Below are 11617 nucleotides of genomic sequence, written 5' to 3' on the forward strand. Positions count from 1 at the left end.
GTTTTTCAAACAGGTGCCCACTGAGCAACTCGTGAAGAGAAAGGATGGGATTCCATCCTTTCCATCCCTGGGGAAAAGGGAGGAGCTGGGATGTCCACCCTCTTGGGACTATGTGGCAGCCCCTATAACCTGAAAGCTCCCTACCTGTTACTAGAGTGTGACACATCTGCCAAATGTACATCACCTGAGAGACCAGCTTTGCAACAGGGCTTGGGCTAGGCCCTCACTGTGGGACCGTTAGGGGCATAATGCTTCTCCTACATGATTGTTTCATTCACGTGAGAAGACCTCCACCTGCCAGGAGAATGGCTATCTGATAGTGAGTTCTGACAAAGGTCAACCTGACTAGCTCAGCCCTTTCCTCGTCCCTTTCTCTTGGGAATGTGCTGCCTGCAGGGGGGCCTGCCTCCACTAGAGGGCACTCCATAGGGATGGGGTAAATTGGCTTAACTTTAAAAAGCCTACTTCTTTGACAAAGAAGGTAAGAATATGCAATGGAAAAAAGATAGTCTCTTCAAAAAATGGTGTTGGAAAAACTGGAAAGCCACATGCAAATGGAATATTATTCAGCCATCAAAAAGAATGAAATCTTGCCATTTGCAACAACATGGATGGAACTACAGAGTATTATGCTAAATGGAATAAGCCAGTCAGAGAAAGACAAGCACCATATAACTTCACTCATATGTGGAATTTAAAAAACAAAACAGATGAACATAGGGGAAGGGGAGAAAAAATAAGAAAAAAAAGAGAGGAAGACAAACCACAAGAGACTCTTAACTCTAGGAAACAAACTGAGGGTTTCTGGAGGGGAGGTGGGTAGGGGGATGGGGTAACTGAGTGATGGGCACTTGATGTAATGAGCACTGGGTATTATATGCACATGACAAATCACTAAATTCTATCCCTGAAATTAATAATACAGTATATATTAATGAAATAGAATTTTAAAAAGAAAGAATGAAACTGGACCACTTTCTAACACCATACACAAAAATAAGCTCAAAATGGATTAAAGACCTAAATGTGAAACCTGAAACCATAAAAATCCTAGAAGAGAACACAGGCAATAATTTTTCTGATATCGGCCATAGCAAGATTTTTCCAGATATGTCTCCTGAGGCAAGGGAATCAAAAGCAAAAAGAAACTATTGGGACTTCATCAAAATAAAAATTATCTGCACAGTGAAGGAAAAAATTGACAAAACTGAAAAGCAACCTACTGAATGGGAGAAAATATTTGCAAATGACATATTCAATGAAGGGTTAGTATGCAAAATATATAAAGAACTTATACAACTCAACACCAGAAAACCCCATATAATCTAACTTAAAAATGAGCAGAAGAGGGCGCCTGGGTGGCTCAGTTGGTTAAGCGACTGCCTTCGGCTCAGGTCATGATCCTGGAGTCCCGGGATCGAGTCCCGCATCGGGCTCCCTGCTCAGCAGGGGGTCTGCTTCTCCCTCTGCCCTCTTCCCTCTCGTGCTCTCTGTCTCTCATTCTCTCTCTCTCAAATAAATAAATAAAATCTTTAAAAAAAAAATAAGCAGAAGACACGAACAGACGTTTCTCCAAAGAAGACATACAGATGGCCAACAGACATGTGAAAAGATGTTTAACATCAGGGGAATGCAAATCAAACCCACAATGAAATATCACCTTACACCTGTCAGAATGCCTAAAATCAAAAACTCAAGAAACAAGTGTTGGCAAGGATATGGAGCAAAAGGAACCCTCAGGCACTGTTGGTGGGATTGCATGAGGGAAAATGGTATGGAAAATTCTTAAAAACAGAATTACCATATGATCCACAAGTGGGTATTTACCCAAAGAATACAAAAACACTAATCCGAAAAGATATATGCACCCCTATGTGTATAGCAGCATTATTTATAATAGCCAAATTATAGAAAGGGCCCAAGTGTCCATCAACTGATAAAGAAGATGCAATATACATATATATAGTGGGATACTACTCAGCCATAAATGAGAATGAAATCTTACCATTTACAACAACATGGACGGATCTAGAGAGAATAATGGTAAGTGAAATAAGTCAGTCAGAGAAAGACAAATACCATAGGATTTCACTCATACATGGAATTTAAGAAACAAAACAACCAAAAAAAAAAAAAGAGACAAACCAAGAAACAGACTCTTAGCTATAGAGAACAAACTGGTGGTTACCAGAGGGGAGGAGGGTGGAAGGATGGGTGGGGTGTACACCTGAAATTAATATAACACTATATGTTAATTAAACTGGAATTAAATTTTTAAAAAATAATAATAATAAAGAAAGCCTACTTGCCTTCCAGTATAAGTCCCATTCTCTAATACCAGCCTTATCAGTCACTACCCTCACATTTTTTGCCACGACGATCACTCCAGGGGCTGCACTTTCCACCAGAACACAGTGCTGCTTCTAGCTCGAGATGACATCTCCCACTCTGATATTGAGGGAAGACGTGGTCGACGTTGAGCCCACCTCCTGACTGGGGGCCAGCACTCTTGACCACACGTGTATAAGCAACATCAAGGGTGTCTTCAGGCTTTCTCTCCTTCTGATGAACTAGAAACCTTGGGCCTTCTGTAAACATCCTCCCAGTTAGCCTGTCAGTGGCAGAAGTCCGTGTGGTTCTGTGTGTCCCTTCCCAGGGCAGCTGCCATGCCCTCTGCACTGCCTGCCAGCCTGCAGCCTCACTGTGAGCAAGGTATGATCTCATCCCCCACATCCTGCATTCATTGGTACCCCCTGCTCCTAGAACCCCGATTTCCTCCACGCCAGTGTTTCCTAAGCTTGAGTCACCTGCCCACTACCCTCACATTTTTTGCCATGTCCGTGTGCCACCTATACATTGATTGATTTAACATTCTTTAATTTGCCTTAGCAATAAGCCAGAAAACCAGGGTTGAAATCCCGACTCTGCCGTTTACCAGCTTTGTGTTGCTAGACAAGCGCCTTGCCCTCTCTGTGCCTCAGTTTCCTAATCTGTATAACAGGGATAATCATGGTAACTACTTCAGGGGGTTGCCGGGTGGACGAAATGAGGAACTGCCAGTAAAGGCTTAGAACAGCACCCAGCACAAAATAGGTGCTCAGTAAGTGTCAGCTGCCCTTGTCATTACATTTATCCAAAAAGGACACTTTATATCCCTACCATAAAGGGAAAAATCTACCACTTATACCACAAAGAGAGGATTTTAAAAATAAATTAAGTAAAAACACTTACTAAATATGAGCTATTGCCTGATGTAGGCTTGCTCTCATTTTGTCAGGAAGGGAGACAGGCCAGGGTCTGAAAGATGTTGAAGGCACACTCGGTTCAAGCCAGGGTGAACAACTTGTCCTGAGTGGCCTCGGACTTCTGGTTTTAGTGCTGAAAGTCCTGTAAGCCTCAGATCGAGGCTTTCTTCTTCGTGGAAGGACTAGAAATAGCTGACAAGGGAATAACATTCTTGTGATGTGAGTTCATGTGTTTCGGGCTGAGTCAGTATCCCACTTACTATCATCTTGCAGAATAAGCCACACCTTGGGCCCCACCACACAAGCCCACCTGAGTTTCCAAATGTCATACATGTACAGAAAAGCCATCATGTGTGTGCCAGTGGGACTGTCCCCAAAGAAAAACCACATTTGTACATGCCCAACAAGAGAAACGATGATTAAACCATGGCACAGCTAAAATTACTCTGTATTATACAACCATCAAAACATCGTGTTTTGAAGTATCTTTAATGAGAGGGAAAAATGATCGTGATAGAACGTCCGGTTTAAAAAAAAAAAAAGCAGACTAAGATGTCCTCAGTGAGTGGATAAATAAACTGTAGTACATCAGGACAGCAGAATATTATCCAGTGCTAAAAAGAAATGAGTTAGCAAGCCATGAAAAGACATGGAAGAGACTCAAATGCACGTTGCTAAGTGAAAGAAGCCAGCCTGAAAAGGCCACATACTGTGTGATTCCAACTATCTGACATTCTGGAAAAGGCCGAACTATGGAGAAAGTAAAAAGATTGGTGGTTGCTAAGACCGGGGCTTGGGAGGAAGGGTGTGTAGCTGGAGCACAGGGGGTCTTTGGGGCAGTGAAGCTACTCTGCATGGTACTATAATGGTGGATACATATCCTTATACATTTGCCTAAACCCATAGAATGAACAACACCAAGAGAGAACCTGAAGGTAAATTATGGATTTGGGGTCACAATGATGTGTCAGTATAGATTCACCAGTTTTAACAAATGAACCACTCTGGTAGGGGGTGTTACTAATGGGGGAGGCTGTGCATGTGTGAAGCAGGGGGTATGTGGGAAATCTGTGTACCTTCCTTCCTGCTGTGAACCTAAAACTGCCCTAGAAAAATAAAGTCTTTAAAAATTTTTAAAGCGGGGGCGCCTGGGTGGCTCAGTTAAGCATCTGCCTTCAGCTCGGGTCATGATCCCAGGGTCCTGGGATAGAGCCCCACGTTGTCAGTCTCCCTGCTCAGCGGGGAGTCTACTTCTCCCTCTCCCTCTGCCCCTCCCCACCCCACCCCCTCCTGTGTGCTCTCTCTCTTTCTCTCAAAAAAATAAATAAAATCTTAAAAAAAATTTTTTTAAGCGGACTAGAAAATCACATATAGTAAGACCTTAGTTTTATAAAATACAGAGAAAGATAAAGAAATACACTGTAATATTAACAATATTTGGGGCACCTGGTTGGCTCAGTCAGTTAAGCGTCTGCCTTCGGCTCAGGTCATGATCCTGGGGTCCTGGGATTAAGCCCCGCGTCAGGCTCCCTGCTCAGTGGGGAGCCTGCTTCTCCCTCTCCCGTGCCCCCTGCTTGTGCTCTCTCTCTCTGTCAAATAAATGGGTAAAATCCTTAAAAACAAAAAACAAAAAACAAACCAATATTTATCTCTGAGTGACAGGATTCTGGAGGGATTTTTTAATTCTTCACATTTACTTCTGTATTTCTTATTTATATCTATTTCTATATTTTCTAAGAAATTTTAGCACAGAACATATATTACTTTTATTACCAGGGAAAGAAGTGGAATAAAAATTATACATATAAAAAGTACTAGGAAGAAAGTAACCAGAACTGATTAACCCCAGCCTTTGAAAATTGTTTTTTACAGCTGTGGCCCACTGGGAGGGAGGTTTTCTGGCTGACTGGCTGACTGGCTGTCACCTGCTTTCCTTCTCCTCTAGAGAAGGCCCTTGCAGAGAAGGCAGGACTTGTCCAAGGTCACGGGCTTCTGTTGCCTCTGCATCCCATCTAGTGAGGCTGCCCTGAGCTGTCCCCTGAACCTCAGGCTCTGGCCTCCAGGGCCTATAGGGCAAACACAATATCCCTTTCCCCCTTTTCTTGATTTTTCTATAATTTGGACTGTGGTACTCAATAACTTCCCCAAGACGCGTGTTACTAACTAGAGGCAGGGTGGCATCTAACACAGGAAGTCCCCGCTTTGGACCCAAGCAGCCTGAGCTGGAATGCCTGCTCACCACCTACCAGCTGCGTGGCCTTGGGCACATCGCTATACCTCTTTCCACTACAGTGGCCTCATCTCTATCACAAGGATTAAGTGAAATAACGTTCCAGGACAGATCCCAGCACAAGGACCTCAAGCGGGGCTCAATTTATATCCATTTGTACATTCACTACACAAGAACTCAGTTCTCTATCTCCCTCCCACTAATTCCAAGAGCTTCCCTAGTGGCAGGGGCAAAATCTCTCCTCTACCACCCATCCAGGTCTCTGCTCCTCCTCAGTCAGAACCCCTCAGATGACTGCTGAACCACAGAGAGGATGGCTGAGAGGCAGCCCAGTGGCCCCATGGAACACCCAGAAGAGATGGCAGGGTGGGGGGAGATGGCTAACTTGAGACCCGCACTTGCCAGCCTCAAAGAATCTGATCATCAGGTATACATACACAATAAACGAGGGCCCTGTTTAACTGCAATACACTTGTGAGCATTATGTCCATTTCTTCATAAGGAAAACAAATTGATCCTGAACACTCAGTACCTCCCAGCATCATTCTGGATGCAGGACACACAGTGGAGAATGAGACAATGTCTCTGCCCTCACAGGGCTCAGTCTCCACCCCTGCTGGAGGTGTGAGCTGCATCCATCCACCTTCATTACCAAGACTTGGGCAAAGGAGGCAGGGCCATTTGAGAAGCTGAGAACCATACTTGTAGTTCAGCCCATCAGGCCAGGCATCCAGCTTCCTCTCACAGAGACTCAGAACCCCTCATCCTGAAGCTATGAGCCCACTGGTCCCCCTGACAATCGGTGCCAAGAAGAAGGCATTAATTATCCTCATCCAAGACTAAATTCCCCTGCTCCGTCATTTGGTGGCTGGGTGACCTTGGACAAGTCATTTAACATCCCCTAGTCCTCGTGTCCTCCCTGTAAAACTGGTTAAGATACCACCCTCACAGCATTACTGAGGAGAGCACAAGAAATCCCGTGTGGAAAGCCTTAGGCAGAGCATCGACAGTCAGTGCTTCCCCCACTGCCCTCTCGGACGTGGTACCAACTGGAGATGAACAGAGCATGGTGGTTAGGAGCAGAGCCTCCAGAGACAGGCTGCCTGGGGTCAAATGCCAGTGCCACCTCTCACCAGCTGTGTGACCTCTCTATGCTAAAATGTCGCCACCTACAAGATGAGGACGTAACAATAATCCCTACCCTAGAGGGGTGTGGATGCTGAATTACTATATGGGAAGTGCTTAGAACAGGGTTCGATGCACGTTAAGAATGGTGTGCTTGCTATTTTTTTTCTTCTTCCAGAAAACATGTTTATGGGATCATTGATCGTGTTGTAGGAATTAGCACCTGATTGTATCTCCCAGATGACCTTTGAGAGTAGGCAGGAATGTCCCACTGACTAGAAGCATAAAGAAAGTTATATTAGCTGTGAATATAGTCACCCCCAACACAGACACACACACACACACACACACACCCACACCACTGTATCAAGGATAACCAAACATGACAGTGACAACTGTATTGTCCGTTTGGTCAGAAATCACAAGAAGCAAGAGTACCCTCTCACTCACAACTATGTTGACTCAGCCATTAGAGTCAGACTTGGGTTCGAGTCCTAGAAACTGCTCTTCCTTAGTGGTCTGACCTTAGGCAAGTCATTCAACCTGTGTTTCCTCCCCGGAAAAGGGCTGGGTGAGGTTGCAGGGGAGTTAACCCCAGCTGTCTCACCAGCATGTCATTGCCCCCTGGTGGGGATGGTGGAACCCTTCGGAGACTCTGACTCCCTAGTGTTTCCAGCCAGAACAGTTCTGGGAAGCTTCCTCCTTTCCCCTGCAGGAGACCCAGTTCAGACAAGCCCGTAGGCTGCTTTACTCCTCCCACCCACCAGACCCCCAAAGAGCAGCCTGAGAGTGTTAAGAGGACACCAGCTGCTGAGCTCTGGGAGGCAGGAGCACTGGCCACAGGTCCCAAACCCTGTACTCTGTTGACTTAAACTGCAGAGCATCTCCAGGATTTCACAAACATTTCCTGGGCAGGAGGGAGCAAGACAGCTAGGCCTTTCTCTGCCCTCTGCGCCCCGGCCTCTTCTTTGGAGAAAGCCAGCCTGAGTGCCGTTTATTTTAGGATAGCTTTGACACCGAGCTCCTGGAGGTGAGCATGGCTAGGGACACAGGTTGGGCACAGGTACTCCCTCAATGGAGGAAGGAAAGGGCACAGGGGGCAAAGCTGGACACAAAAGGAGAGATAGAGACAGAGTTGAAAACAGGGGCTGTGACCAGAAAACACAGGACAGGAGGGGCAGGGACAGAAACGGGCAAGTCAAGAATGGAGACAGGGCTGGGCCCACATAGGGTCCAAAGTGGACCGGGCTGCGGCACAGGGTTGGGTGGGGGGGCAGAGGGAGGCACAAGTAAGCACAGAGCCGAGCTGGGAAAGGGGCAGCAGGCAATGGGGAGAAAGCACTGCCCAGAGGGCTTACATAAGCTGAGGACCCACTATTCCCTAGAGGGGTGCACAGGAAATCTGGGGGTGGGCTCTCCAGTCAGATCCCACATTTTCACCCTAGCCTGTGCATGCTTTCCTCCAACAGCAGCAGACAGAGCACAGTTTAGTTAAGTTAGGACTGGCAAGATTCACTTCTTATTTAAAAATCATGACAGCAACAATAAAAACACTCAGCTGAAATGGCACCCAACAAAGCCAACTCCCCTGAAAGTTAAAGTCAAGCGCCCCCATCCCAGCACCCTGTACCTTTAAGGAGGAGAAGGGTTCCCTCGCGTCCCAGCTGAAGAGCAGGTTATTCTTAGATATAGCAATGACTTACCTAAAACTGAGTTATTCCCCTTTCCTCCTCTGGCCAGCCTCTCTTCACTCTGGGGAGCTTTTACCATTTAAGGTCAATGTTACATTTGGCTCTGGAGCTCCGAGCTGAGAAGCCTCTGGCTGCTGAGCCTCAGCCACCGCCTCCTCCTAGAGGGGCTGGGACTTGGAGCCTGGAGCTCCTCGGAGAGCCCCCTCTGGCCCCACTCAGGGGGCTAACAGCAGGGGAAGCTGACCAGGCCAGCCCCAGAGCTCAGGGCAGGGTGGGCCTGTGAGGCAGGAGCTTGCCCTGAGTACCTCCCATGGGCACCCACACAGTGGATGGCAGTGCCCATGGGCAGCCCGCATCACTGGGCACTTTCCTGGCCAGACGGGGACCAAAGAAACTGCAGATCTGCCTCCCAGCCTGGAATCCCCAGCAAGCATGTGAGGCTGGACAAGACCCTGGCTGCAGGCCAGGAGAAAGTGGGAACACTTCCTGTCCCGGGGATTCATGGGCGGGGGCTGCTCCCACCTTAAACCCTTGGGATTACCAGAGAGAAGGGCCTAGGAGGTTCAGCTAATCCCAGACCTGGCAACAGCCCCAGGGGCTTCAATCCTTGCTGCCGCACTCAGCAGTCCTGTGGTCTTTGCTTTGTGGAGTTCTAGTCTCCTCATCTCTAAGACAGGGATAACAGCAATAACACTTAACTCAAAGAGTTGCAGGGGGCCTAAAGGAGACCATAGTGAAGGCTTAGCACGGTCCCAGCATCTCATTCCATTGATCAGCACATATTCATTTCCTGCCCCTGCCCAGACACAGGCAAGAACAGGCTGTCTCCCTCCTGGAAGTCCACATGCCGACCCTACTTACTACTCACCCACCTTGGGTGCAGTGCCCACCTTGGGCCAAAGTCACAGAGCTCTAGATTCTGTGCAAGTCACATGGGGGCTCCAGCCCTCTTCTGAGGTTAGAGGCAGCTCAGAAAAGCCCTGGGTAGGGTTGCCAGATAAAATACAAGACACCCCACTTAAATCTGAATTTCAGATAAACAGCATATAACTTTTGTAGTGTAAGTATGTCCCAAATATTGTACAGGACATACTTGTTATATATATGATATTTGAAATTATCTGAAATTCTTTTTTTTAAAGATTTTATTTATTTATTTAACAGAGAGAGACACAGCGAGAGAGGGAACACGAGCAGGGGGAGTGGGAGAGGGAGAAGCAGGCCTCCTGCCGAGCAGGGAGCCCGATGCGGGGCTCGATCCCAGGACCCTGGGATCATGACCCGAGCCGAAGGCAGACGCTTAACGACTGAGCCACCCAGGCGCCCCTGAAATTATCTGAAATTCTAATTGAACTGCACGTCATGTATTTTTATTTGCTAAATCTGGCAACTCCAGCCCTAGACCATCACTTGCCACCCCAGAAATCATCCACCAGTTCTGAGAGTTATAGAGATTGGTGCTTCAAAGCCTGTGCCCTCAAGCCCTCCCGGTGCCCACTGTCTGGCTTTATACAGTCCTATTCCCAGCTCCTGGCCATGGGTCAGCCACCCCAGCCATGGCAGCCTTTCTCCACCAAACCTGACACCCTGGGCCTCCACCCCAATCCTTACCATAGGCATCTAGTCCTGGTCTCCCTGGGTATTATGACAAAGATTCCTGACGAGAATAGGGTTCATGCTGTCTGTTACACCCATAAATAATAGTATTTTTGTAGATGGAACCAGAAGAAACTGTCCCACGTACTAGTCCTGCTTTCTCTCAGGTGTCTACACCTATCCATTTGATGGGTATAGGCTGCCACTAACAAAGCCACATCGTGGTAACTACTAGAATTTCAGGTATAGGGACTAGAAGGAATTTATCAAACTGTACAGTACTGTTTCTCTAACTTCATTGTGTATGAGAATCCCCAAGCATGAAGCTCCTTAAACCCCTCTTCCAAAAGTTCTAACTCCATGGATCTACAGAGGGACCCAGGAATCTGCATTTTAATTAAGGCCCTCAGGTGACTCTTATGCAGTTGGTCTAAGGACCCCACTTTGGGGAATGATGCTCTAAGGGTTGATCTTGTGACTCTAGCAGGAGTTACTCCAGAGACAACTAGAAACTTAGGTTGAAAAGGAATGGAAGGCATTGTGTACACATGAGGGTGTGTGTGGGAGCAAGGTGTGGGTGTGTATACAAACCATCCACTGAGCACCTGCTATATTCCAGCCTCTGCATTAGATGCTCTACACGAAAGTATGTATATATCCTCACAATTGCTCTGTGAAATAGGATTATTGTACTTTTCCTTCCAAAAAGAAACTGAGACATGAAGAGGTGAAAGCCTGACATTCCACAGCTGGGAAATGGTAGAGTTAAGGGGTGAACTTAGGTGGGTTGGCCCTAAAGCTCTTTCTCCCTCAGCCAGGGTGTCTTAAACTAGGGTTCATGGATATCTCTCAGGAGTTTCTGAGCCAACTGAAATTGTATGTGAAACACTGTATGATTTGTGTTTCTCTCGGGTCCAGGTCCGTAGCTTTCACCAGTCTCACAAATAAATACCTTTCAAAATCACTGCATTAATACAAGCATTTTATAAAACACATTACTGGTGGATGTGTAATATGGAGCAAGCTCTATAGAAGACAATTTAGCCTTCTCAAGATTATAAGGCTATAATCTTAGCCTTATATATATATAAGGCTTATATAAAAAAAAAATCCACCTTTTGACCCAATTCCACCTCTAGGAATTTATTCTATAAACACACTTGGGAAGTGACAAGTGAACAAGATTATTCATTACAGCTTTGTCTATAAAAGCAATAGGATTGGAAACAACATGAATGTCCATCAATAGGGGCCATAAAAGATGTAGGGGTACAGGGGGACCTGGGAGGCTTGGTTGGTTAAGCATCCAACTCTTGATTTCAGTTCAGGTCATGATCTCGGGGTCATGATATTAAGCCCCACACCTGGCTCCATGCTGGGCATGGAGCTTGCTTAAGATTCTCTCTCTCCCTCTCCCTTTGCCTCTCCCCCCTCCCTCTCTCTAAAAAAAAGATGATGTGGTACAGCCATAACAGACGACAAGGAAGCTCATTGTATAGTGATATTAAAAACCTCCAAGATATGGTAAAGTGGGAAAATAAAATAACAGAAAAGTATATAAATATACACGTGCACAAATATACTTATGTTCACACATACATATTCACAAGTACATGTGTGTATGTGTGCACACAATCTCAGGAAAATTAGCCCAAGAAACAAATAACAACAGTTGCCAATGGGGAGGGAAACAGAGTGGCTGGGGCAGAGAATATCCACTGTAGACCTCA

The 11617-nt window shown here is 46.3% G+C and overlaps 1 protein-coding gene across 3 annotated transcripts in view; it reads right to left on the reverse strand.

Moving 5' to 3' along the window:
• Positions 1-8700, reverse strand: part of IRAG1 (inositol 1,4,5-triphosphate receptor associated 1) — a 125904-nt gene extending 117204 nt beyond the window's left edge. For 2 of the 3 annotated variants that reach the window (XM_064577093.1, XM_045894142.3), the window contains exon 1: positions 8231-8314. Coding sequence is in view for 1 of the 3 variants with exons in the window: in XM_064577094.1 (XP_064433164.1) it covers positions 8304-8370 (67 nt within the window). In the remaining 2 variants the exon portion in view is untranslated. Of the gene's footprint in view, positions 1-8230 lie in introns of all 3 variants that reach the window. The other variant, XM_064577094.1, reaches the window with a different exon arrangement.
• Between the last annotated feature and the right edge of the window lie 2917 nt (positions 8701-11617).

Source organism: Mirounga angustirostris, unplaced genomic scaffold (genome assembly GCF_029215605.1).
Source record: "Mirounga angustirostris isolate CCGP_5_RB_7025 unplaced genomic scaffold, mMirAng1.0.hap1 SCAF_13, whole genome shotgun sequence".
Classification (NCBI taxonomy): domain Eukaryota; kingdom Metazoa; phylum Chordata; class Mammalia; order Carnivora; family Phocidae; genus Mirounga; species Mirounga angustirostris.